This window comes from Aspergillus flavus, chromosome 6 (assembly GCF_009017415.1).
Source record: "Aspergillus flavus chromosome 6, complete sequence".
In the NCBI taxonomy this organism is placed as follows: Eukaryota; Fungi; Ascomycota; class Eurotiomycetes; order Eurotiales; family Aspergillaceae; genus Aspergillus; species Aspergillus flavus.
The window spans coordinates 3,517,085-3,544,199 of NC_092410.1; the positions used below are offsets into that span (position 1 = coordinate 3,517,085).

General features: G+C 49.0%; 6 protein-coding genes across 6 annotated transcripts; 4 read left to right on the forward strand and 2 right to left on the reverse strand.

The window, feature by feature from the left end:
* Positions 1–396: 396 nt before the first annotated feature.
* On the reverse strand, positions 397–7,501 carry F9C07_2286711 (multidrug resistance-associated protein). Its single transcript, XM_041294424.2, has 2 exons — positions 5,634–7,501; positions 397–5,558 (listed from the first exon to the last, which is right to left on the reverse strand). Exons 1-2 carry the CDS (start codon positions 5,696–5,698, stop codon positions 647–649), a joined length of 4,977 nt encoding a protein of 1,658 aa, XP_041148671.1. The 5' UTR covers positions 5,699–7,501; the 3' UTR covers positions 397–646.
* F9C07_2286712 (ubiquitin-protein ligase) lies at positions 7,502–8,692 on the forward strand. Its single transcript, XM_041294429.2, has 4 exons — positions 7,502–7,552; positions 7,610–7,739; positions 7,805–7,931; positions 8,000–8,692. Exons 2-4 carry the CDS (start codon positions 7,674–7,676, stop codon positions 8,485–8,487), a joined length of 681 nt encoding a protein of 226 aa, XP_041148670.1. The 5' UTR covers positions 7,502–7,552; positions 7,610–7,673; the 3' UTR covers positions 8,488–8,692.
* On the reverse strand, positions 8,693–11,918 carry F9C07_2286713 (cellular serine proteinase). The gene is made up of 3 exons (XM_041294423.2): positions 11,289–11,918; positions 10,292–11,227; positions 8,693–10,230 (listed from the first exon to the last, which is right to left on the reverse strand). Exons 1-3 carry the CDS (start codon positions 11,655–11,657, stop codon positions 10,048–10,050), a joined length of 1,488 nt encoding a protein of 495 aa, XP_041148669.1. The 5' UTR covers positions 11,658–11,918; the 3' UTR covers positions 8,693–10,047.
* F9C07_2195266 (lysosomal trafficking regulator) lies at positions 11,919–22,839 on the forward strand. The gene is made up of 8 exons (XM_041294422.2): positions 11,919–15,747; positions 15,813–16,171; positions 16,224–20,010; positions 20,117–20,271; positions 20,341–20,646; positions 20,703–20,915; positions 20,986–21,150; positions 21,203–22,839. The coding sequence occupies exons 1-8, from the start codon at positions 13,254–13,256 to the stop codon at positions 21,230–21,232; spliced, it is 7,509 nt and encodes a 2,502-aa protein (XP_041148668.1). The 5' UTR covers positions 11,919–13,253; the 3' UTR covers positions 21,233–22,839.
* On the forward strand, positions 22,840–25,328 carry F9C07_2286714 (uncharacterized protein). Its single transcript, XM_041294421.2, has 7 exons — positions 22,840–23,071; positions 23,141–23,159; positions 23,234–23,245; positions 23,305–23,423; positions 23,492–23,656; positions 23,715–24,098; positions 24,156–25,328. Exons 1-7 carry the CDS (start codon positions 23,033–23,035, stop codon positions 24,390–24,392), a joined length of 975 nt encoding a protein of 324 aa, XP_041148667.1. The 5' UTR covers positions 22,840–23,032; the 3' UTR covers positions 24,393–25,328.
* Positions 25,329–26,861, forward strand: F9C07_2286715 (superoxide dismutase). The gene is made up of 5 exons (XM_071510849.1): positions 25,329–25,503; positions 25,948–26,127; positions 26,196–26,347; positions 26,401–26,497; positions 26,558–26,861. The coding sequence occupies exons 1-5, from the start codon at positions 25,491–25,493 to the stop codon at positions 26,578–26,580; spliced, it is 465 nt and encodes a 154-aa protein (XP_071368011.1). The 5' UTR covers positions 25,329–25,490; the 3' UTR covers positions 26,581–26,861.
* The last annotated feature ends 254 nt before the right edge of the window (positions 26,862–27,115 follow it).

The window sequence follows — 27,115 nt, forward strand, 5'->3', positions numbered from 1 at the left end:
AGATGGAGCTAGGCGCGATCGGGTTTAGCCGCCCGCCTTGCTTGTAGATCATGATTCACGACTATTTCTCCCTTTTCTACTCCGTACTACGAGTAGGACTATTACTACGACTTCTACAACTACCACTACTTCTTGACAGAAGCAAGGCTGTGGGAAAACAAGGAAGCCATATATATCCAAAGACTCACTCTCCGTGGATATACCCTAAGACCCCATTCTCTTGGCTATGGAGTGTGTTCCATGTTTTCCACGACATTACATCCGAGAGTTCCGCCTCCCACAACAGACTTTTTACGCCTGAACAAGATCTTGACCCTTGCGTTGCTAATCATAGGAATGACGAGACTTTCTACTACGGCCATGGTACTTAATGCTTCGCTGTCCGAAAGATGGACAATATCTGTAGACAATCATAGATTGTCATAAAATTATACATTGTGACATATATCGCCAACACCTCAGGAACTACAAACTCTAATGTAGATCAAACTATCATATTAACTCAAGAGCACATTCCTTTATACGCCCAATATAAATAACAATACAGAATATAACCCTGAGCCTGGAAAACTTTTGATCTTCGCGGACGTGAAGATGGACAAAGGGTCAGAAAAATAAATATGCAGAACAGAAGCTATATGTAAGTCTATGAGTCATCCACAAGCCGTTTATGTTCCCAGGCCTTCTTGGCACCGTCCAAAAGGACCTCCATATTCCCACTGTTGTCACACATGCCTCGGAAAACACCATCTTCCCGGTTGATAAGGGTCCACGGATGGTCGTACTCCACCACACGGCCGTGATCGAGCACCAGCACCTTGTCGTAGTCAATGATCGTCTGCAAGCGGTGTGCAATCGTGATGATAGTGCTGTCCCGGAGTTCACGTAGCGTCTCCTGGATTCTGGCATCGGTGTTATAGTCAATGGAAGCCGTCGCTTCATCCATCATCAGTACTTTGGGGTCCTTAAGAAGCGCACGGGCGAGACACATAAGCTGCCTCTGTCCTTGGGACAAATTAGATCCAGACTCCGAAATCGGTGTCTCAAGGTTGAGGAAGATGTTCTTATTGTCAAGAACGACAGTGCCATTCGCTGTCGCGACGGGTTCCGCGCTGTTTACCACAGGAGTTGCAGTTCCTGATGTTCCAGAGCCGATCAAGTGAACCCGACGGAGCGCGGTGAATATTTGCTCATCCGTGAAGAGATTGAATGGGTCGAGGTTGCTCCGGATGGTGCCTGTGAAAAGAGTCGGGTCTTGAGGCACAATCGTGATAGACTCTCGCAGGTCGCGGAGCCCAATAGAGCCGATATCTACATCATCAATGACTATACGTCCCTTCTCAGCTTCAAGGCCACGGAAGAGAGCAAGGGCCAGTGAGCTTTTGCCCGCGCCAGTGCGGCCCACGATGCCGACCTTTTCACCCGGCTGCACAGTGAAGGAAACGTTGCGAAGAACAGGATCAAGGTCCGGCCGGTAACGTGTAGTGTAGTTGGTAAATTCAACAGCTCCGCCACTAGGCCAGTGGGCTGGCGGCCTTGACTCGGAAATAACCGCCGCCGCCTCTTGCTCTACCTCAAGATACTCTTTCACTCGTTCAACAGAGTTCATGTTCTGTTGAACTTCGGAATAGAGACGGACCAACCAGAGAACATTCTCCGTGAATGTAACTGCGTATGTCAGCGCAAGACCAGCAGCGCCGGCGTCAATCTTTCCGATACTGAGCAGGACGAAGACAGCAGTAAAGAAGGAGACCAAGGCACCACACCAGTCAACGCGAAGGGCAAGCCAACGATTACTGGCCCAAAGATAAATGTGCGGCCGGTTGTAGTCGTTGATGCGCCGATGATTGTCCACAATGAACCTAGGCCCGTCGCCGTAGGCACGAATGGTAACAATTCCATTAAGGGTCTCGCCGAACTGTTGATACAAAGGACTCCTCTGCACAGACTCTAGTCGCTTGAGATCACGAGAGGCATTCAAGTACACAGCTCCCAATGCAAAGTAGACCAACGTAATGAAGACAGCCGCAATCAAGAAACCGGGCATAATCACGGAAATCAGAGCCACAATCATTACCACAGTGGCAAGGCAGTGAAGCATACCAATTGCCACCGGAGCAACTTCTTGGTCGACAGCTTCAACATCCTTGGAAAACCTGTTCATCAATTGACCGAGAGGTGTTGAGTCGAAAAACTTGAACTTAGCATGCATCACGGCATTCAAAAGACGCTTGTGGATCTTATTGGATGCATGCAGCGAGCCCCAGAACAGAACACCCTCTCTGACCAAGGAAATCATGATGTAAAGCAATCCAAGAATCGCATATACACCGAGATAGTAGGCAACATTAACATCGCCGTAGGTCCCCGTGGCTACCCGTGTACCAAAGTGGGGGGCACTCTGTGTGGAGGTTCGTGGGACACCCCCAGCATTGAATGACGGGATCTTGAAACTCGTTATGGCAGCGTAGTCTCCAACATCATCTGTTCCGACATGCTCAGTCTGATAGGAGTTGGCCCACTGTCTGATCCAAACATTCGTAGATACAGATCCCAGTTGCTGTAAGCAGAAAACGCACAAAGCGCCCGTCCAGTAGTACCATGAGCCCATAGAGAGAAGGTACATTTTGATGGTTGACCACTTGATACTACCAGTAGCCTTTCCTTCCACCAACTTAGGTCGTGCCTCCTCTTGTTTTTGACCTTTTCCGGCTGAGCCATTGGTAATTCCACCGTTGGTGGCATGCGACTCGTCCTCATGACGGTCTCCGAGATCGGTCGGCATTCGAGAGGGACGTTGAGAGCTAGACCTAGATGTGGGTCGCGACTTGAGAAGTTCGTCGCCCAGCACTCCGGACGCTGCCACCTTGTCCGGACGTCCCTGGGCGACCACCTTACCGTTGTCCAGGACGATGACATGCTCCGCTTGCGGGACAGTAAGAGCAATGTTGTGGGTAACAAGCACGCAGGTTCGGTCAAACATCAACGGTCCTAGAAGAGCCTCTCGGAAAATGTGCTTGGCAGTGTGGGAGTCTACGGCACTCAGACAGTCGTCCAACAGGAGGTGGCGCGCCTTGCTGTAGATGGCACGGGCGAGGGATATCCTCTGCTTTTGTCCTCCTGAAAGACTGATACCCTTCTCACCTACGATAGTCTGATCACCGGCATCGAGGATACTGAAGTCTCGTTCCAGAGCGCAGGCCTTTACCACAGCATTGTAGCGACGTTGATCCCAAGGTGAGGCAAAAACAATATTTCCCTTGACGGTATCATTGACTAGCCACGCTTCCTGCGCACAGTACGCCACGCTCTCCATAAGACCCGTCTGTGGGTCGACCGGAAGTTCTGTCCGGCTAGAGGTTCCACCGGGTAAATGAACGCTACCTTCCAGGAGTTTCATTTCTCCCAGGAGTGCCATCAGGAGAGATGTCTTGCCAGAGCCTGTGGCTCCAGTAATGATATTTAATTTGCCAGTCCGGAATGATACATCGATATTAATCAAGCGAAATGCGTCCGTAGTATCACTCTGCGGGTCATCTTTATATTGGCCCTTGGAGCTTCCCCAGGTAAGCGTGGCATTCTCCAGCGCAATCTTAGGTGGCTGTCCAGCAGAGTTGCTATCTTCCAACTGATTGTATTTCTGGGTTTCCTCCTCGTTGAGGAATTTATCCACACGGTCCAGAGAGACTTTTGATTCTTGTACGTGAGCCACCATATCGGCCAGCTGATCCAACGGAATACGAAGCAACGAAAACATCGACAGGGCCGGGAAGGCAACCGACGGTGTCAGCTTCTTCTCCTCCACAACGGTGTACAGGAAAAACGAAGCGAAAGTGATAATAAGTGGTGTTCCGTACCAGACGGTTGCTGCCGTGGACCAGATAATGTAGCGGTAGCGTAATGCTTTGAGTTCCGCCTTGCGTTTCTCGTTGACGGTATCTTCAAAGCGCTGCTCCCATGCGAAATACTTGATGATCCTGATGTTCTGCAGTATCTCATTGGTGGCGTGTATGCGAGCGTCGGTTGAAGTCAAGATCTGGTTTTGGACCTTTGTAAATTGCTTTGCGATGAACAGGTTCACCGGCAACATGAAAACCATTATGACAATGCCAGCGAATGAGCTGAACCCAAGAAGCCGGTACAGAAGCGTGACGGCGATAGTGATCTGCACCGGCACACTAGCCCACAGAAAATGAAGGTAGGCACCCACCTCGCTGACCTTGAAGGAGTCAATCGCCATCAAGTTGATGATGTTACCTGTATTGGCCGAGTGAGCATCGTCATCTTCTCCAGATTCCTTTGCATTCTGGCCATCTGCCTCGGGATCTGTCGTTGTGGCCTTCTTTTTCTTTCGACCGAAGGTGAAGACTCTCTTCTTCTTACTGATAGGGGTAGTTTCTTCGGGCTTTTTCTTGCCCGCATCGCCAGAGGCTCCCGCTTTGCGCCTCAGAGCTTTGGCGTAAATCTCGCCGATGATAATGGCGCGAAGTTTCACGCCCAGCTTGCGCCCTATCCAGAGAGCTTGTCCATCCGCAACACCCTGAATAGCTCCCGAGCAGAACAACAGAATGGCAAACAGCCAAGCGGCATTCGCAGTGGTTGACCTCGGATCTTCCACATATTCCAAGATTGCCTTGAGCAGAATGGTAGGTAAGTACGTAAAAAGGCATGAGAAGATCGTCCATGAACCTTGCCACAAGAGCGTAGGCCAAAAATAGCGACCAAGTCTCCAAACTAATGCGCCCTTATACTGCCTCCGGCGAAAGTCTTCCAGCACGGTTGCTGCTTTTTGGGATGAGGTCAAATTCCAAACGTCGTCGAGTTCCAGAGCTTGTCTATAGCCCTTTAGGATAAGGGGATCTAGCCAGGAAAAGGTTGCTAAGGAGAACAAGCTGGCAGTTGGATGTCTCGCTGGCTGGATACCATCCTCGTGTGGAACTAATACGGCCTTATTTCCTCTGCGCGTAGTCACTGCAATGAGAAGGAGAAGAGTAGATAGAGAAAACTCCACCGCGCTGAAGATTGTAGCACGCCTTGAGACGGGATGAATGACGGCAGACCGGAACACAAGAATATTGAACAACCACTGGAGCCCGTACAGGCAAGCGGTGTGATTCCAAATCCTAGGAAGCAGATGCAAGTCCAGAGTAGAGAGAAGCAAGCGAATCAATGCCAAAAACAGGATATAACTCCACGAAACTAGCTTCGCCACCGCAGAGAGTTTACCGCTGTTGCCCCAGGTATTTGTCCACAGAACCGCGATGAAGACGGCCACTTCTCCCAGAAGCGCCACTACTTCGAGCGTTATCAGAGCGACTTCGCCTCGAGGGCGATCGACTTCAAATTGTAACAATTCCTCTTCCGCGGCCTTGGACAACATCCGATCCGTTTCTTCTCCATGCCCCTCAGCCACTTGGGCACCAGTTTCCGCAGCATCATCCACGAGGATCTTGTACGAGACACCTTTTCGAGAGACGAAGTAGCAATAAGAGACGCGAAGTACGATAAATAAAAGCGAGAGCCCACATGCGGTCAGTGGTAAAATGACTTGTAGATAACTGCGATTGACAATGGTGAGTATATGGCTCTTCGATCACATTTAAGAGATGGACTGGGAAGAGTGTCGATCATACTTGCGTTGAAAGCAACGGGAAACGTCATCGATGGCCCAAATGGGGCCATGGCATTCCGGCGTCATTTCTGACAAGCGGATGAAAGAAAATAATTGCTATAATAGAAGATCTGATAGATCATCCGCCTCGCGTTCAGGTCCTGGTGACAGAGACCCACGTGGGAGGAGGACGACAGGACGAGAGCTATACAACAGCCACTCGCGTTATTGGCAGTCTGCGGAGATTGTGTCGCAAGACAAGCCTAGCATGGCAATCGGAGAAAAGCAAACGAAAGACAAGGGAAATTCACAAGTGATAACGAAGTGCGAGGGCACCGAGAAGCCCTTGCAGTTCTGTCAGTAACAATGGAATGAAGAGATGGATCAAGGTGAATCCAAGCTCATCTGGAAAAGAAAAGACGGAAGGGAAGGGAAAACGACGGATGACGGAAGGGCAGAGAAAGCCAAGAGAGCAGTTAGAAAGAAGTGGGACGGGGGGAGGGAGAGAAAGCAGGGTGGATTCCCTAGGCTACTAGTACTCGTTCCCCACCGCCTGGTGCGAGGGATCCAGAACCCAGACCAACGGTTATTAATTTACAACGTACTCACGTTCGAGTCACTTTTTTCTCTTTCACAGAAATTGACGACAACGGAAGGGGGGAGGGAATCTCAGCCTATTGGCGGCAGAGTTCGTGTGAGACTCGAAATAATTATCTGATGGCTGCAGCTCCCATGACAGCCCTCATTGGCCTATGATATCACCGCATCTCCTCTACTCAAGGTCAATTCATGGTATATAGAACTCAGGAAAATATCAAGCTATCTCTGGCGTGGTCTAGTATGTTTATTTGTAATTCTTTTTTTTCCTTGATTTATTTTTCTTATGTTAGTTCCTTTTTCTCCCTCCATATCTCTAAACTAAACCCTAGATATGTACTATGTACATATGTACGACTAGGGTTGGGAACTCGGAACTAGTGATTCAACGTCTGTGCTTTTACTGCATACTACTTTGCATAGTGAAGACGTTGTATGTATGTCAAACTTTCAGTCCCAGGGATCTTGAGTTACCTTTGTTCATTTTCCAGAAGAGATGCCAAGCTACTGGCTATTTTTCTGAGTACTTATGGAGTACCGTCCTACCTATGAGATTCGTCATTCCGTTCTCCAGTGTCATCAGCAACGAACCAGGCGTCGGCAGGGATAGATTACGGCAGTGAGTCACTTGATGGCAATGTAACCTGCAGGAAGGTCGTAAAAGAGCTCTGACTCAAAAACTTCTTCCCCGACTCCCCAATTGGGTAATTCGTATCTCTATCTCCGAGATAAGCGGGATAACTTTGCTCGTACTAGATCCCTTAGAGTATGGACAGCTGCGACGAGGTCGGCTTCAAGCGAACCGGGCGTAGGTGAAAACCCCACTTGAGAGGAATCCCTCTCCACCTTTGCTCCTCGGCTGATGTGATCCTGTACACCAATGGCATGCGATGATGTCGAGGTACCTATCCAGGTCCCCAGGAACGCAGGCGACTGGCCTACGACTTAGTAGAACTAGACTAGATAGAGTCCTTGTGTTAATATTCTCATTCATCGGTTTTTTGGAGAAACACTACCGAGAGACAAAAGTGGAGAATAACACAGCTGAACAGAAAGAAAAAGTGGTTCGAAACTCACCAGCGACAAGTAACAACACAGTCGTTAGTAATGGCACTCTCTTAACACCAAAGAAAAATCTCCTCCGTTATTTGACTTTTTCCTTTCGGTTTTTTCCCTCCCTAAGCGGGTACAGGAACCCACAGCAAAGTCCCAATTGTTCCATAGCGCCACCCCGGAACTTTCCGTGGGGATTGCCACGCCCAGGCTAGTGTGCAGACGTTGAAAAGGGCGGAATCTTATCGCCTCACAGGACGATCGTCCCGCCCTTTGACAGAACATCATCCTGTACAGGGGATCCCCTACGCCTCTACGTTATCTGGTGTTTCTAACCCCCAAGTATAGTTCCACCGCTACTCCCTAACCGCCGCCAGTCTATCCTTCTTTCGTCTCCTCTCTCACTGTCACTATGGCCGAACGTATCTTGATGAACGAATACAAGACCCTCGCCAAGGAGCCTTGGGTCAATATCGAAGTAAGCCTTCCCAGGGTCCTACACCCCGTGTGACTGGGCTTAGCTAACGGTCTTCTGTCCGCCAGCTCGATAACGAGGACATTTTCAGGTGGACTATCGGATTAATCGTCCTCAACCCCGACTCCTTGTACTACGGCGGTTATTTCAAGGCGTCCATGAAATTTCCCAAAAACTACCCTTTTTCCCCCCCAGGTAAGCAGCACCGTCAACCCACGGCTCGGAATTCGTAACAGCGACTGACTCGGAATTTTCAACCATAGAGTTCGCTTTTCGACGCCCGCTGTACCACCCCAATATCTATCCCGACGGGAAACTCTGCATCTCGATTCTCCACGCACCAGGCGAAGATGAAATGTCGGGCGAGCTGGCCTCGGAACGATGGTCGCCTGCTCAACGCGTCGAATCTGTCTTGATCTCCATCCTCTCGTTACTAGACGACGCGGAAGTGTCGTCCCCCGCCAACGTCGACGCTGGCGTGACGCTGCGGAAGGAACCCGAGGAATACAAGTCGCGCGTCCGGAAGGACGTTGAGATTTCGAAGCAAGATATCCCCGAAGGCTTCGTCATGCCGACCCACCAACCAGCAACAGTGAAGCCCGTGGAGAAGGACGATTCGGATTTCTGGGCGGAAAGCGATGCAGACGATGACGTGTTCGGAGGAAGCGACTCGGACGAAGACATGGACTTTGACGACCAAGATACTGGCAGTGATGAAGAAGAGGAGGAGGAGGAGAAGGAGCGGTCGTGACACTGGGTCTCGTGTGTGAGAGAGACACGTTCACCTCTCTCTTTTCTTCATCGATCTTTCTTTTTCTTTATTTTGGAATTTTGGCGTAGGACTTCGCAGGCGTTAATTTGTGGCATAGCGCGGGCGCAGGGACGGCTGAGCTCTAGCATTTCTGGACATATCTCCCATAGCATCCCATTCAAAGGATCTATTCATAAGAAGTACTCCGTAGTTTGTAAGGTACCCAGTTGTCACAGAATCCCCATGTAGTTTAGCCCCGTGGAGCAAGTCAGGGGGAATCAAAGCCCAGGAATAGTACGAAGCCACCTCTGAAAGAGGAAAAGAAGACCGAGCCAGTCGACTGAGAAAATGTAGCATACCTGGCACACGCCGGGTGGATCTCTTGCGAAAACCAGCATACCAGGCCCGAATTCCCAGATTCATGTGACTGAACGTACCGTAGATGTTGAACGCCTCAACCGAACTGATGATTGTGGCAATCACCCATTACCGGCAACCATAGTTCTCTCGTACTCAAGGTAATCATCCAGATTTCTTCCATGGAACGTTTCATTTCCAGTCCGGAAAGTGACAAGACCGCCCATTGGGTGTGGTTGACCACATGGCCCCCCGTGCGTACTGTACATACATACACACTTACCTGTCATTCAGTTCTATGACAACCAAACTACAGAGAAAGCGTTATAATGAGACTACATCCATTGGTATATGTAAGATAAACATCGGAGTTAATATCACCAGCTTCTCATTTTTTTTTTTTTACTCGTTCCGCCTGAACACTACAAATATATATCTCCAACCGCGAACTGTTTCCATTTAAGGGCGACCTCCTACGCACACAGAATACACTATATGCCGTAATCTTAGGTAGTAAATATAAACTGGAAAAGCTTATTGATATACTTTTAATGTTGTTGAAACATCCTAAGCAATTAATAAATATAATGTCGGGTCATCTGCCTCCTCACCCGTCTTCCGATGATGGGTAGTATGTATGCAAATCTAGAACCTGAAAATACAACAGAAGATGAGAGGGGGTCATGGGTTGGATTGAACCTGTGGGGGGTTGTGCAATGGTTAGCATGTCTATATGGTCACTAGGAGTGACATATATGATGTAGAATAAGACGAGCGTCCATGGTATATGGGCAATCTTCAATATATCAGTCTACTTCTACGACGGGAGCAACCTGGCAGGAAGGGGACACTCCTACCTAATTGGTAGCCAGCGTTAGACTTTATGGCAGCCTTCAAACCAAGCCACGATTATCTGTGCAGAACAGTCGCATAATTGATTTGGCAGTCTGTTAAAAGCAAGCACATGTATCTCTAGATAGGATGTCAAAGATTGTTGTGGACATGTATGCTATAATAATAATGAAAGACCAGGTAAACCATGTCAGGATAATGTACCCAATGCAGTCAATGCATCGGCTTCTCCGTGTTACCAAAAAGCAGCAGCAAAAACAAATACCAGCGCCAGTGTTCGGTTAGCCAATTCCCATACCCTGCCATAAACGAAACTAGTTACGTCACTCTAAATCAAGTCTTGTCTTGCATCTATGCAACAACAGCACCCTGGATCTCACTGTAAATAGCTCCAAGCTCCTCAGCGAGCAACTTCTCGGCCTTGTTGACTAGTCCGTCAAAGCGGTCCTTAAGGTTGTCACTGCCGGCCTTGTATCCACCCTTGGCGACAATCTGGGTGTAGTTGTCGGCACCACCGCCGTTCCAGGCGAGAAGCTAGAATAAAACAGTTAGCCACTTTCTGTTTCATTATACCAAAATGGATAATATAACTTACGTTGGGGGTGTCAGATGGGATATCAGTAAGGGCACCCTGGGTGGCGATGGAGATGATATCCTTCTTGAGCTTGGCAGGAGTAAGCTCATCGACAGCGAAAGCAGAGTCCTGAGCAGGCTGCAGAGAAACGAAGTAGGCCAGCAGACCAGCAATGTGAGGAGAAGCCATAGAGGTTCCAGAGATGGTGTTGACAGCGTGCTTGCTGCCAGTCCAGGTGGAAAGAATGTTGAGACCCGGGGCAAAGATGTCAGTGCACTTTCCGTAGTTGGAGAAGTAAGCACGCTCATCCTGAAGGGTCGAGGCACCGACAGTGATGGCATTCTCAGCGGCAGCAGGGGAGTAGTTGCAGGCATCGGCATTGTCGTTACCAGCAGCAACGGCGAAGTGAAGACCAGCCTCAACACCAGCATTGACAGCAGCCTCAAGGGTCCTGGACTTGCCACCACCAAGACTCATGTTGGCAACGCTGCCCTTGAAACCCTTGACCTTGCCATCTTTGGCGTCCTTAGCCTTCTTGAGGTGGGACTGGACGGCCCACTCGACACCCAGAACGACATCGGACATAGTGCCAGAACCGCTGGACCTCAAGACCTTGACGGCATAGATGTTGGCCTTCTTGGCAACACCGTACTTCTTACCAGCAATGGTTCCGGAGCAGTGAGTTCCGTGTCCGTTGCCATCCGCATCCTCATCATTGCTAGGGATGGTCTTTCCCCAGTGTGCTCGATCCTCGAAATCGACATGCTCAATGTTGATACCAGTGTCAATAGTATAAGCATCGACACCCTCACCGCCTTCCGAAGCATACAGGTACTTGTTAAAGGTACCGAACGAGAGGCTGTCACGGTGAGAGATACGAGCCAAGCCCCAGGGAGCATTCTTCTCGGTTGTCTCCTCCATGGTGTGGACTTCGGTGTCTTTCTCGATGTATTCAACCTTGAAAATCAAGTTAGACCAAGGGCTCTTCAAAAACGGGTGGGCCGAGGGGGAAACCTACATCAGGATGTCTCCGGACCTGCTCGATCACATCCTCATGGAAATGTCCGGAGTAGCCCGCTAGGGACCCGGCGATATCGAAGGTGTTCTTGAGACCGAGGTAAAGGTCATCACTGAAACCAAAAAGAGAGCGCTTCTTCAGGTCGATGCGTCCAGTCATCGAATCGTGGATGTCCTGCACCCAGGTGTGATGAGCAGCAGCCGTTTCAGCGGAAACATGCTTCTTGAAGACGACAATGTAAGAGTCTGGAACCTCTTTGGCATTTGAGGCCGAAAGAATGGGAGCCGCTCCGTTGTGGATGGAGTCAACAGCAACGGGGGAGGCCGCTGCTAGTAGTGGCAGCAGGGAAAGGCCGAGGATGCCTCTCATGATGGGCAACAAGAGTGACGTCTAACACAAGGTACAGAAGGGGGAAAGGAGAGTTCTAAGAGGAAAGAATACAGATGGAGATTTAAGGTAAAAAGAAAGGAAAGATGGGAGGATGGAACGATGCTGAGTTGGGGGGGTTAAAAGGAAGAAGGAGGAGGAAGGATGGATGAGGAGTTGGAGAAGAGGAGGATGGGAGCAGGTGTAAGATAGCTGGGCTTAATAGGTCGATCCCCCAAGCAGGCAAGGGCAGCGGAGGATGATGCAACCGGGATACGGTAATTTACAATGATGACACAGCTTTACTGAGGAGGTGCCGCGCGTCGATCGCTCCCGATTAGCGCGGTCGCAAGACCTGGGGTATGGCGGTAAGAGGGTAATGGATCCCCAAAAAGGGACCTTTCGGAGTGATTAGTCCACCCAGGAATTAACGCTCAGGTTCCATGGGTGGACGCCATCGGGGGACGAAGGCACAATGGTGTCGAAAAATGAGGCGAATGAGTGGAGTCTGCACCCTGTATTCTGCAAGTATGTTTGAGAGCTCTTCCAAGGATAGCTCGAGTGGTGAGTCAACGATGGACAAGGTACCCATTCTGGAGTAACTGCCTAGTTGATTCGTTCGGTTTAACCGCCGTTGTAGTACATTATACGGACTCAACATACATATATGTCCCTATCAGGGTGAGATATCCCTCTCAACAAAAGCCGAAAGTGATCCTCCAACGATAGGCAGTAATATCCTACGGTACTTTTTGAAATAAGTCCTAAAATCCTGTTGCCATCAAGGTACTGCAGGTACAGTACCTAACCGACTCCTCAAAGTGGTACTGCTTATTAGGTTCCTGAGACGAAAAGAGTTGGCATGTTAGGTAAATGGCGTTAACGACTGGTCGCCACCGCCAACCACCTTCCCGGGCAACCCGAGTCGCGTGCCATGGGAGCACGCCCATCTTCCGTTGTTCGCCTGACTTTTGACAAGAAGCCGATCGTACGGAAACCGTGGCAGACCATAGACGCATTACCGCCCAGTACAATACAGGTAATACAGGCGGTCGGGCTTTACGGGAGATAAGACATACCTCTCTTATCGATACTTATCTCTCCACCAATGAAGGACCGCCGACGGTCGGAGGCTTTTGTCACCTGATAATCCCTAGGTCTGAGAGCTGGAAAATGCACCCATGCTCCGATGTGCCCCCGCTTAACGGCACTGCCTCTCCAGTGACGTTGGCATAAGACCGTCTATCACATTCAGGAACCATCCTGAGGGTGTAGAGGGAATTATTGCTCTCGACTCACAACTCCGACCTTGACCAGGATAACCCTCATCCCGGATGCTGAATTCGACACAATCGGCCTTGTCCTTATTCCTAGAGTAGTGCAATTGTTGATCGTCTGACTCGTCAGCTCTCCCTTCCGTTCCCCTCCCTCCCACTACGGCTGTGCCATGTTGGAAAACTGTGTGGATTACATTCACGACTAGCTACCATAACGCATACCAATGCAGACCGCCTTCATCCTTACACTAAGTGCTGGCTCATGGTGTCTGATGGTCTCTGGCCATCGAATAGGTAGTCGGGGATAAGCTTCAGCGGCGCAATGAGCCGGTCCACTTCCGCCCTCTCGCGGTCCCCGTCCTCAGCAACCCAACGGCCGGCTGCCCCCGAATTAAGTCCTGTCCTTGACAAGTTGAAAGTTATCTGCGGGGAGGATATAGTAACGTCCCAGGTCGCCTCCACTGCAACCGAATGTCTGCTTCGCCTTCGTCACACATTCATCGATAACGAGCATCCAATAGAGGCGAAGGAGGCCTTCCGACACCTACATGGTTTTCAGACCCTGTTAGACCTTCTTCGGAAGGTCTCACAATGTTATGATTCGCATGGGTCATCCAAGGATGAGAGGAAGGATCTGCTGTCCGTGTACAAAGATGCATTGGCAGTCCTGGCTGAGAGCTTGAGGGATCATGTCGGGAACAAACGGTATTTCGCGAACCGGATCGCCGGGGGAGGAGAAGTGACATTGGAAGAAGCTTTCACGAATCTGGCTAGGAAAGTAGATTCCATCCAAGGTGATACGGAGCAATTTTACGGTGCGATCTTAGCAGCGGCCCTTTGCCAGGAGACAGTTGCCAGTATATTCACAACTCTGAGTACTAAATTCCAAACTGCCGAGGAGCTATCTTTGGATGGCATTAGAGAAGAAGTGGACCGATGCGTAGGAAAATCAGAAACAGTCGAAGTGCCAGAGCTCCTGGGCCCGTTTGTCCGAGTATGGCTTACCCAGTCGTCTGCCTCCATATCCGAGCACAGAGTCCAGAGACTAGCCGTGCCGGCATGTCTAGTCCAACTCGCCGCACAATCCCAGAGGAATATCACGATGTTGCACTCCACTGGCATTATAACACTGATTCTGCCGCTTTTGTTCAATGAGGAGCGCCCGGCACCCGAGAGACAACTCTATCAAGAATTGGCAAAAATGCTTTGTACTCTGGGGATAAGTAACTTGAATGATGTGGCTGCTTTATACCGACAAGCCCATGATTGTCCGAAGGTTCTTCAGTTCCTTGTTGATGTTTTGAAGTGTTCTAAGGAACCTCCCTCGATACAGTTCGATTTATCATTGCATGGATATTGCTCTTTAGAGTTATCAACTATGGGTCGCTCATTCCCACCTGCAACTTCTTCTGGTTATACGTTAGCAGTCTGGGCACGCTTTGACCAGTTTGACAAGAATACTCACACGACGATTTTTGGAGCCTTTGATGCTAGCCAAACTTGCTTCTTGCTCGCGTATCTTGAGAAGGATACTCGCAACTTTATATTGCAGACCTCGATCAGGGGATCTCGTCCTAGCGTTCGATTCAAGTCTATAGCCTTCGAGCCTAAACGGTGGTACCATATCTGTGTGGTTCATAAAAAACCCAGACCACCGTCATATTCTCGGGCGTCTCTCTTCATAGATGGCGAATTTGTTGAACAATTGCGGATTGATTATCCATGCATGCCGGTTACCAGCGCTCCTAATAGGCCGCCTAGAGTTCAATCGTTTTTCGGGACTCCGCAAGATCTGGCAATGAGGCTTGGCAAGGGGATCTCTACCTCTCGATGGTCCCTAGCTAATGCAATTCTACTTGAAGAAGCATATAGTGACGACATGATTGCCGTGTTTTACAATCTCGGTCCACGTTACTACGGCAACTTTCAAGACTGTTTAGGTTCCTTTCAGACGTATAAAGCTTCTGCGGCTTTGAATTTACGTAACGAGCATATGCATGCTGGTAAAGAGGAGTCATCGGACATTGTTACTGCTATTCGGCGAAAGGCAAGCACTCTTATTCGTGAAGAGTGCATAGCAGTTAATGTTTCTCCGCTATCCGTTCTAGATGACGATGATAGTAACAATATTGATGAAACCCGACTCGTCAAGTATCTTTCGAAACAAGCGGCTAAGAACTTGCATCAGCTAACAAAGTCTGGAGGAAATGCAGTAGCGGTCAATGGCAGTACCCCTGCTATCAATGATGCTTTAACTCAGGCCCATGGTATCGGTATATTAACGGGGGACCCTGTAGTCGCGATACCGCAGGCCTTGGATGACGCGAGCTGGCGTATCGGCGGCTGTGCGGCTGTTCATTTGAGCTTGGTACATGCGGCCAGAAGCGCTGAATCTACACTTTTGGCGGTCGAAGCGCTGTATGAGGCTGTACAGGACAATTGGCGAAATAGCGAAGCAATGGAAAAGGAAAATGGTTATGGAATCCTTGCGGCATTGTTACGCGAAAAGCTGGCATGGCCTGTAACAGCCGCCACCACGGGCTCGAAGACCTCTAACGTCTGCTCCACATACGAAGAACGATCTACATTGGCTTTCGAATTGCTTCGTTTGACTCTCAAGTTCGTCGGCTATGATTTCGATCAACCGAATCGCTCCATCATCACGAACCCGCTAGCATACAGAGTCCTGCTCGTGGACCTGGAGGTGTGGAGATACGGCGAGATGCCTCTTATTGAGTTGTATTATTCCCAATACTGCATATTTGCCAGTGAAAGCAAGTTTCGTCGGTTTAATGCAAAGCGCCTCGCCCGCATGCGTAAGCCTCCCCTAGCAATCCATTGGTCATCGCATGTTTTACACTTCCATACTAATGGAAAACAGGTGTCAATAAAAAGCTGCTTGAGGCTCTTAAGGGAGAAGAATTTACGATTGAGGGACTGCGACTTTTCACTTCGGCCTTTGGATCGTTGATGGAGGGCTGCCTGTCCGCAGACTTGCTCCGTTTTCTAGCGCTCTTCATCACCTATGGTATCCACAAGCCAAAGGAGCCAAGCAGGTTACAGAAAAAGAAGAGCCTCCGATTCAATGCTGCTGCAAGGCTGCCCACGCCCAATCCCGATAAGAAGTACGTTTCAAGCACTACGATAGCGATAGAGATGCTTAGGATGTATTGCTCTCTTCTATGCAATGCGCATGATGTTGGGCCAATCAAGAGGTTCGCTAAAGCCGTTACAAACAAGGTTCGTAGAGCAGATGTCACCCTCCATGTAACGAGTGTTAACTACTATGCAGTGGCTTTTATACCTCATGTGTGAGGACGAACCCGAGATTGTCGTTTTGGCAACGAAAATCATGGCTCGTTTAATAGTAATCCACGGGGGCAGCTACAGCAAGAAGTTCAATGATAAGACTGGGGGTTATATTATAATGCGACATTGTCTGAAGAAATGGTGGAGCATCCCTATAATGTGGCCTATCTGCTTTGCTATACTATTTGGTATTGATATTGGCAAGGCCAACGTTGATAAAACATTCGATCAGCTTTCTCTTTCCGAGCTTTTCTGCCTCAACGGCGAGGCCCAAGTTGTCTATCCTGAGATGCTCCCAGTCATCTCCGACATGTTGCAGTCTGGGCTGAAGCAAACAGTATTCGCCGAGGAGGTCTCCTTGGTGAATGAGCAGAACCATGATGCTCTACAGGATCGCCTCGCTCACCTTGCCAAGTCGTCTATGTCATCTTCCGCACCTGCCGGTACTACGGATGCACAGCTGTCGCTTTTAACCGCCATTGTTGATTTTTTTGCTGTAGCGCAGATAAAGTCACAAAGCTACCGCGAATTTGCAGCACGTCCTGAATACGTCCAAAGCTTAGTTTCTATCCTTTTCCCCGTTGTTATTGGCTCCGATTCCGTGAGTCCGAATGTTGAAATGAGCTCTCAGTCTCGTACGGGTGGTCTAGCGTTTGATGATCACAGTTTGGTGCATCGGCCACGATCACGAAGGACATCTGAACTACAAACAACGACTGTTGAACAGCCTGGGAGCCAAGATGACAGTGGTGGACCTTTAAGACGTGGTTCATCTTTCATTTTAGTCACCTCTGATCGAGGAAAGCATATACCATCCTCTCTTCGCATACGTTGTGCTTTCTCTCACGTCAAAATCGACAGCAAAGGCACGACCAACCATCCTCTAATAACTGCTATTCTGAATCTAGCGCTTTCCGTGTTTTCAGAACAGTTGCTGGAAAGGAAGGAATTCTCTGGTCTCGGACTCTACCTTAAAACGCCTCCGGGATTCCCCGAGCACCAGGCGTACTTCAACTCTTGGGTGTTGCGTAGCCTTCTTTCTACGCTCCAGGATGCCATATTCTCAAGGGTCGAGCTATTGTCCGAACCACGCGTGCTAACTAACTTGGGGCGCTTCGCAACGCATTTAGGAGAAGCAGTCTACGAAGGTTGGTTTGTTGACGGTGCCACAGCTACTCTTGAATTCGCAGGAACAGTTTTGGAATATCTGCAGCGACCTGAGGTCTCGCGTCTAAAAAGTATACGGCTTTGCAGTCAGGCGATAGCGACAATTCGTTCCACAGTCTTCCGTGTGGTTTTATTCGGGCTATCAGAAGTCGATGGTACAGAGGCACTTTCATTCTTGAAACGGCTATCATATTGGCAAGTAGTCCTGCTTTCTGGGGAAACTCAGTCCGATCATCTGCAGTTGCTTTGCTATCTTCTCTATACGAAATTGATCGACAAGAATGAAAATGTGCGCCTGGCGGCGGCAGGTCTTTTTAGAATTATGCTAGTACAAAAGCCGACCGAAATGTCCGCCATCCTTAGCCAAGCAACAGAACCCTTACAGCAACGTCTTTCCGGTGGGTTTGAGGCTCTTGTTGGCATGGAGGATATTGCATTTTTGCAATGGGTTGACGACCAGGCGGACGATTTGAACGCCTTGTTCTTCGGGATATTATCAAAGGCCTGGGAGACTTTTGTCCAAGAAGAAAATACGAATCTAGAGTCGTCAGCTCGCACTCGATTATCTAGGCGTCAAGAAAAACTGAAACAGTGGGGTCAGGTGGAAAAGCTCAGTGACGAAATGATACGTAAGCACGAGGCTACATTCCCTCATTGGGTATCGAACATATCAGCCTCGGAATTTCTGAAATATCAAAGAGCACTACAGGATCAACAGGATAGCTCCACATTTATGTGGGCGGCACTAGCACATCTAAATATGGACTTGCGACGGTATGGAGGTGTTTTTGCTGAACAGAAGGAGCGAAGGTGGCGTCTTGACCAAACCGAGGGGCGAAGCCGTATGCGACTACGTACTGTGCCGGATGATTCAAGGGATCGTCAAGATTACCAACCGAAACGAAAGGCTTCAGAGCCTCCGGTGATGAGGCTAGACACGAATGTCACATCTCCAAACGGTGACTCTCTAGGTCTGACTCCTACCGCCATGGCTGCCGACCACTCAGAGGGTAATTCTCAGGGTATCGGTCCTGACAGTAGGAGCGTATTTGAAGAAAGCTTCGAGATGATTGACGACCCGAAGGCTGATCTTGAAGACTATGAAGACAAGAACAGAAAGGTCATGAGAAGCCTGCACCGCGGTGACCAAGTCGATAGCGTATGCAATATGTCTCGTATTGTTGGGTTGGAGGCATGTGAAGGCCTTTTGATCCTTGGAAAAGACCACATCTACATTCTAGATAATTTTTTCCAGAGGTCAGATGGCGAGATTGTCAATGTCTGGCAAGCCCCTACAGAGGAACGAGATCCTTATGTTCGCATGATTACTGGCCGGGAATCCAATGAACGTAAATCACAGGAGCATGAGACTAGAAGTTGGAAGTGGTCGGACCTGATCAGCGTCTCCAAGAGGCGGTTCCTATTTCGCGATGTGGCCCTCGAAATATTCTTTACCGACGGAACTAGCTATTTGTTGACCCTCATCTCATCGCCCGCTCGGGATAACCTTTGTAGCCAACTCGCAACTAAGGCGCCTCAAGTGACAGGGAGCGTTGGCCACTCGCGACCAGAAGATGTCTGGAGATTCGAGACCCTCAGAAGCCCCGAAGATGCACCTCAGTCTCTCGGGTCAAGATTTGCCAGTGTCTTTGGTCATTCACCAGCACATCCTGCAACACGGAAGTGGGTGAAGGGTGAAATTTCTAACTTTCATTATCTCATGCTTATCAACACCCTCGCTGGAAGGACATTCAACGATCTGACCCAGTACCCTGTTTTCCCTTGGGTGCTTGCTGATTATACAAGCGAAGAGCTGGATTTGACTAACCCAAAAACCTTCCGTGACTTATCAAAGCCTATGGGTTGCCAAACCCCTGAGCGAGAGGGCGAGTTCAGGGAACGATACAAAGCTTTCGCAGAGATGGGGGCGGGCGATTCTCCCCCATTTCATTACGGAACCCACTACTCTTCAGCAATGATTGTCAGCTCGTATTTGATCCGTCTTCAGCCGTTTGTGAAGTCATACCTCTTACTTCAAGGTGGAACATTCGATCATGCTGACCGTCTTTTCTACTCTATTGGAAAGGCTTGGGAATCCGCTTCGCGCGGGAATATGTCGGACGTCAGAGAGCTGATACCTGAATTTTTCTACCTTCCAGAGTTCCTCGTCAATTCTAACAAATATGATTTCGGAGTTCTACAGAACATGACTACCGCGATTGATTCTGTGGAATTGCCGCCATGGGCCAAGGGCGATCCAAAAATCTTCATCCAAAAACACCGGGAAGCTTTGGAAAGTCCTTATGTGACTCAGAATCTGCACCATTGGATTGACCTAGTATTCGGCTGTAAACAGAAAGGCGAGGCCGCCATTGAAGCGGTCAATGTTTTTCACCACCTGTCATACCAAGGGGCGAAAGATGTTGATGCTATCGATGACCCTGTGGAACGACTGGCCACAATTGGTATCATCCATAATTTTGGGCAGACACCACACCAGATCTTCAATCGCCCTCACTCACAGAGAGAGGACGTACGGTACAAGGTCCCACGGCTGGATCGTCTCGCTGAGTCACTTACACAGCAACCGCTCTCATTGCTAGGTATGTTTTTGACCAACTAGACTCCCTCCCCACTAAAACCCTTTGGTTTCATTTTTATCTTTTGTCTTTTATTTTTTTTATTGTGCTTGCTAATAAGAGACCACAGACATTGGCGAACGGGTATCTTCGCTTTCAATGAAGCAGGACCGCTTGTTGTGTGCTGCAGCTCTCAGGTTAAATATTCCACCGGCTTATGACAAGTATATGGAATGGGGCTTCTTTGATGGTAGCGTGAGATTCTATTCCGCGGACAGTCGAAAGGTAAGTGTTGAAGTCACTTTTTCTTTTCTTTTCTTTTTTTTTTTTTGGATGAAATACTGAAGATTACAGCTTCTCGGACACTTCGAACATCTTCATATTGGTCAGCTATCAGCTGCAATATTTGCGGATTCTCGTACGCTAGTTACCTCAGGAACAGACTGTACCGTCTCGACATGGACATTTACCTCTACAGCAAAGTCTGTAGATCTACAACCTGCAGGATCACTCTTCGGACATCGCTCGCCTGTAACTGTATTAGCAGTCTCGCGGTCATTTAGTGTTCTTCTCTCTGCGTCTACTGATGGCCAAATCATGCTTTGGGATCTCAATCGCCAAACCTTCGTTCGAGAACTTCCAGCCAAAGGACATGTAGATGTAAGCTATGACTCGCATATCGGACTACTTGACCCTCAATTGCTGATCTATCCTAGTGTGCGAGAATCAACGATGTGACAGGAGAGATCGCAGTCTGTCGCGGAAGTCGTATCAGCCTCTACACACTCAATGGAGCACTATTGCTAGACCAGGCTGTGTGCGAGTCAGAGGATGATCAGGTGATGTCCTGTGTCTTCTACGAGGGTGTAAACAACGAGTGGCAGGAGCGAGAACTTCTCTTCACTGGTCACAGACGAGGCGTCGTCAATGTATGTGCCCCCCTTTGAACCATCCTTTAGTGGCCTATCCGTTTTCAGCTAGAGGTTAACCATGTTCCAGATATGGAGTAAAATCGTTCACAATGGACGCTTTGAGTTTGAATTGATTCGGCAACTTCATCATACTGATAGCAGTCGTGACAATGGTGCCAATATTTCCTCCGGTATCAGCTGTATTCTTACGCTTCCACATGTGGTCTATACGGGGGATGAAGCGGGGAAAGTGGTAAGTGCGGTTAGGTCCAGTGCATGTTGACAGAAGCTCACCCAATATATAGTATGAATGGAGCTGTGTTCAGCGTCGTTAGAAGGATGTGATATATTCAATGCTCGATTACACTATCATCCACAAGACCCGTATGAAGTCAACCTTGGAGTAGCTCTCTACGGTCCCTCTATCTTTTTACATCCTACCCCTTTTCATTTCACGTTGCCTCCTTGCTTTCCGGGTTACGTCTTTTAGCCTCTCTCTATTCTTTTCCTTTCTTTGCAACTTTATATATTTGTGGCGTGGGAAATGATGAATGATATATACTGGTTCACAAAAATATAGATGGCGGCGGTTAAATTATCCCAAAAGGGAAAGCGAAAAGTTCCGGTGGGACGGAGGGGTCTTTGGTATCTTCTACGCTCTAGGTAATGAAAAGCCAACACCTAAAGATGACATATCGTCCATCATGGTTTTGCAACTGTAATTCGATAGTAGGCTTACCCTCTCTCTCTCTCTCTCTCTTTCTTACTTCATCTGTCTACTCAGTGGGCGAGGACTACACATACACACATCTATCCTATTCCGGCCGACTCCACTTTGATAGCAGAGATTGCCACAAGGGGACGGACCACACCTTATCCCAGACTGGCCTGGTCTAGGCTCATGCAAAGGCTATACATAGATCTTGTGATGTGCTTGAGAACTGTAACTTTTTACCCCTGGCCAATTTTTGGATGCGGGGACCATCCAATAAACTTGCGTATTAGGGTATATATATATCAAGTCATGCAGACGGGTGGCTAGCTGATGAGTCGAGGATAAGGTATCTAAGCTCTGCATTGGTCTTTGCTGGCTTAGTGGCTATCACAACCGTCTATCCCGTTTCTATATGGCATGCGTGGTTGTGGTGGGTGCTCTGTGTGCTTTGAAATCCCACTGTAGTACAGCTCTGGATGGAGCATGGGAACGAGACGGATGCCTAGGAAGCATTAAGTACGGGCCATTGTTTGAACATGGAATGTGGACTCCTTTCCCATGCAAATATTGTCGAGTAATAATTTTGTGATACTCTGGGGAAGGGTCAATTTATGCTACGATCGCCGGATAAATCTGTAGCGCTTTGTCCTTCCTTGTTCAGTATTAACCGCGATTGATAACAATTAATATTTCCGTCAGGGTCTGGACACCACGGGAATTGAACCTTTGTCAGCTGCTCACCAAATCCTGACTGTTGATATTATGGAGTCACTAGGGACGGAACTACTCCTCCGTAGTGTCTTCGGTGAAAGGTACGGACCATTGAGCGGGGTTTCCTTTGGTGGGATACCAGGTGGACCGCTATACTCCGACAGCCATGCGTTGCCGGAGCACACTGCGCCGATTGAACCGGCTTCTGCTCAAGGGGTCGTTAAGGGGGTTACAATAGCCGCATTGATGGGTCGGAAGGGTTGATGCGACCATCAAGTATAGAAACCACAAGCTGGTTTTACTTGTTTAATGGGGAGGTCGAATGGAATGGAGGGTTTGTAGAGGAAGGGGAGATTTTGATATCTGTGTAGTTCGCTGTATGGATATATGTATGTATGTATGGTATTATACAACGAATGACAGTACGGATGGACTGCCTGAGGCCATGAGCGACCTCAGACTGAGTTCCGACCAGGCATAGCGTCATAGTTGCCCCACCATCCCACTTCCCATAGTAAGAAAACCACTGGTTTGCTCCCCCTCCGGTGCTTCTGCGTCTTTCTGCGATCGCCACGTCCACCCGTTTTATTTCTACTCCGGCATTTCTTCCTTGACATCGATTCTTCCTTCTTCATACTTTTCTTTTCCAATCTTCCCCATCTTCTTCTGAATATACCCCTTCGTTCGTGATACCATTCCAGCTTTCACAATGTCTTCTTCTCTTGAACAGCTCAAGGCCACCGGCACTGTAAGCATTCATTTACCCCTGGTGACATCCGTGTTGCCTCGAAACTCTGTTGCTAACTATCACGCTTAGGTCGTTGTCTGCGACTCTGGTAAGTATCTCGGCCACTGAAACTCGTCCCATGATGGTACGGACTCAATCCATGTTAACAATTGATCCTTCTAGGTGACTTTGCCAGTATGTCTTCCTTCCGTGTCTTTCCATATCCATCTGATCAGAAACTAATTGGACTGTAGCCATCGGCAAGTACAAGCCCCAGGATGCCACCACCAACCCCTCTTTGATCCTGGCCGCTTCCAAGAAGCCCGAGTACGCCGCCCTTATCGACGCCGCTGTCGAGTACGGCAAGCAGCACGTACGTCATCCTTGAGTTTTCTGCATTTTATTTTCCATATTGGAGTACTCGTCTAACAGTATAAATAGGGCAGCAACGTCGACGAGAAGGTCGACGCCACCCTTGACCGTCTCCTGGTTGAGTTCGGCAAGAAGATCCTCGAGATCATCCCCGGAAAGGTCTCCACTGAGGTTGATGCTCGCCTCTCTTTCGACACCCAGGCTTCCATCGACAAGGCCCTCCACATCATCAAGGTATGATATAATCAGATTAATATAGGTCTGGCGAGCGTGCAGTTAACATTACATATAGCTCTACGAGGAGAACGGTATCTCTAAGGACCGTGTCCTGATTAAGATCGCCTCCACCTGGGAGGGTATCAAGGCCGCTCAGGTCCTCCAGCGTGACCACGGCATCAACTGCAACCTGACCCTCATGTTCTCCACCGTCCAGGCCATCGCTGCTGCCGAGGCCGGTGCCTACCTCATCTCTCCTTTCGTTGGCCGTATCCTTGACTGGTACAAGGCTGCCCACAAGCGTGACTACACTGCCCAGGAGGACCCCGGTGTTAAGTCCGTCCAGAACATCTTCAACTACTACAAGAAGCACGGCTACAACACCATTGTCATGGGTGCTTCCTTCCGTAACACTGGTGAAATCACCGAGCTTGCTGGCTGTGACTACCTGACCATCTCCGTAAGTTTTGAGCGCCATTGGCTATGACTTGTCACAGTACTAACGGGATGCGTGTAGCCCAACCTCCTCGAGGATCTCTACAACTCTACCGCCGCTGTCCCCAAGAAGCTCGACGCCGCCAGCGCTACCGGCCTTGACATCCCCAAGAAGACCTACATCAATGACGAGGCTCTGTTCCGCTTCGAGTTCAACGAGGAGGCCATGGCCGTCGAGAAGCTGCGTGAGGGTATCTCCAAGTTCGCGGCCGATGCCGTGACCCTGAAGGACATCCTCAAGCAGAAGGTCCAGGCCTAAAGGGAGACTGTCACTTGCATTAATTAAAGTTATGTCCATGCAATGTCCTCATGTAAAAATTGGCGACCTACAAAATTGGTTTAGTAGATACGATTCATGAATGAGTTATCTTTCACTTTCTTTTTTTTTTTTCTTTTCCCCACATGTGGCTACATATTGCGGGCTGCCTTATAGTATTGCTTGATCAGGGTTGTAATTGAATATGCAGCTGTAGGAAAGCAACCAGTGGCAAGCTACAAGATGGAGACGGGACTTGGTGTCGATCTGGAGCTATCGGACCGGAAGCGGGAACGAGCAGTTGTCAAGCTCGACTGCGTGCTTGAAGACAATCGATACAGGGCCTAGCCGAGGCAAGCACGGGAGGAACTTGGTTTTAAAGCTGAGGAACATTCTTTCATCGGTTCTACTCACCTAATAAGTGACAGTTGCAATTGGAAAATCTGCATGAACCGTAGCTTCCTCGGACTTGGAGGCTGTGACACAGCTGGTCTGCATTAGTAGCACATCTTCCTGCATGGTGGGGTCGTACGGGTGGGTGGCTTTGTTGGGGCACCGGAACAAAGTAGAGCCACAGCTATTAGTAGTATTTCGTGTCACTACAATCAATGTACAGGGAAGAAAGCAGAGGTAATGAATGGCTTCGCCAGGGCTTGCGATCTGGACCGGCGATGCTTAGGAATCGCCGGAAGAGGGAAGTGACTCGTGCGGGTGGGATTTTCATTTCATGCAAAAATACACCACAAGGACGTCATTCCCGAAAGACCCCGCCAAGTGGGGGTGCGTTGCCCTTGGTTTCCCTCCGATTTTTCTTACTGTATGCTGTAATATCAATACCAGCGAGGGAAGAACTGGAAGCTGATCGAATCCGTTCTTGACTGGGGCCCTCAGTGTACTCAGTGAGTTAGTACTGTATTAGTAGTACTGCTGCTTAAAGCTAGTCATGATGGAATCCCGTCATATTAGTTACCCCTCATCCCTCCATTTCCCCTTCTCTCTCTCCTCTCCTCTTCTTTCTCCCTTCCATCTTCATCCGTGTATCAATCTATCTTCCCTTCACTTGAATTTTTCAAGAAATTAAATTAACCCCCAACCGTCAAAATGGTCAAGGCTGGTAGGTACCTCTATCTTTATCTGTCCTGTTTGCTCTATTATTGGCTCTGCGTTGGAAGGATCCACGATCGACCGTGGCCGGGGGACCTTGAGTGAGCAGATTTGAGCACCTTGTGAAGCAACCCCCTCGCCTTGCGTGAGCCTCCCAGCCTATCACTGGGCCGTATGCCAGTTGCTGCTTGGGATTTCAGATTTAGATCTAGATCTAAACCCCAGGGTGCTCATTCGTCACGGTACCTCGCTCTGTTATGGTTTTACCCGTTCCAGACTGGTGGGCTTGATCGAGTGGTGGACAAGCTTCACGCTATGCTTAAGAGCTCAGAATATTGTTTCGATTGATCAACCACCCCATGTCTTCTGGAATCTTTCCGATTTGGAATGATAGCTTTTTTTTTTTTTTTGGTGCCGCTAGCTCCGACATGAGAATCATGGCTGACGGCTCTAGTTGCTGTTCTCCGTGGAGACTCCAAAATCTCCGGCACCGTCACCTTCGAGCAGGCTGACGCCAACGCCCCTACCACTGTCTCCTGGAACATCACCGGCCACGACGCCAACGCTGAGCGTGCCTTCCATGTCCACCAGTTCGGTGACAACACCAACGGCTGCACCTCCGCTGGCCCTCACTGTATGTTTCTGGCTTCCTGGCTGCCCTTTCTCAGACAGGCGTATCAAAGGCTGACTACTGTCATCTAGTCAACCCCTTCGGCAAGGAGCACGGTGCTCCCGAGGATGAGAACCGCCACGTCGGTGACTTGGGCAACTTCAAGACCGATGCTGAGGGTAACGCCGTCGGCTCCAAGCAGGACAAGCTTATTAAGCTGATCGGTGCCGAGAGCGTACTTGGCGTAAGTCCATCTCGAATGTCGACTGAGCAAGTGCAAAAGGCTAACTATCGTAGCGTACTCTCGTCATCCACGCCGGTACTGACGACCTTGGCCGTAGTGAACACCCGGAGTCCAAGAAGACTGGCAATGCTGGTGCTCGCCCCGCTTGCGGTAAGTGGCTAGCTCAGTTATCGAGACCCAACGCAGAATTATATATTAATGGTTGTGCAGGTGTCATTGGCATTGCTGCTTAAACACATAGTTCTAGTCAATCTAGGATGTGAAGTGCCGGGTCAGAATTGGAACAGTCGGTAAGGCAAACTGGGAAGTATCTTGGTGATGCTCAAAAGTTGATCTGGACGGATCTTCTATGCGGTTCCTGGAGGACTGATAGGAGGTGTCTGGTCCTGGCGAATTCAATTCTAGAAATTGTATAGGAATGATGACACGAGTTGAATTTTATTCGATATTATTTATTCACATATCCTTTACACCAGTAGATTTTCCAATGCACCAGAGCAACTCGAATAGGACTAGTGTTCAGTGGTTGAAATGAATTCAATCTCCCTTTGGCCAGACTGTTTTCTTTTCCCCCCACAAAAACCAGCGAAAGTCAGGTGTCCGTCGGGACTAGTCTGGAAGCTCCCCTTCCAACCACATTTCATCTCTCTTTGCGTACCCCAAACTTCTTCCCCCCTTAATAAATAAACCTATCCTTTTGTATTCCATTACTGTTGTTACTATTTACCAGTCCATTCTTTCCTTCAGTTTTCAAAACAGGGTTGATTG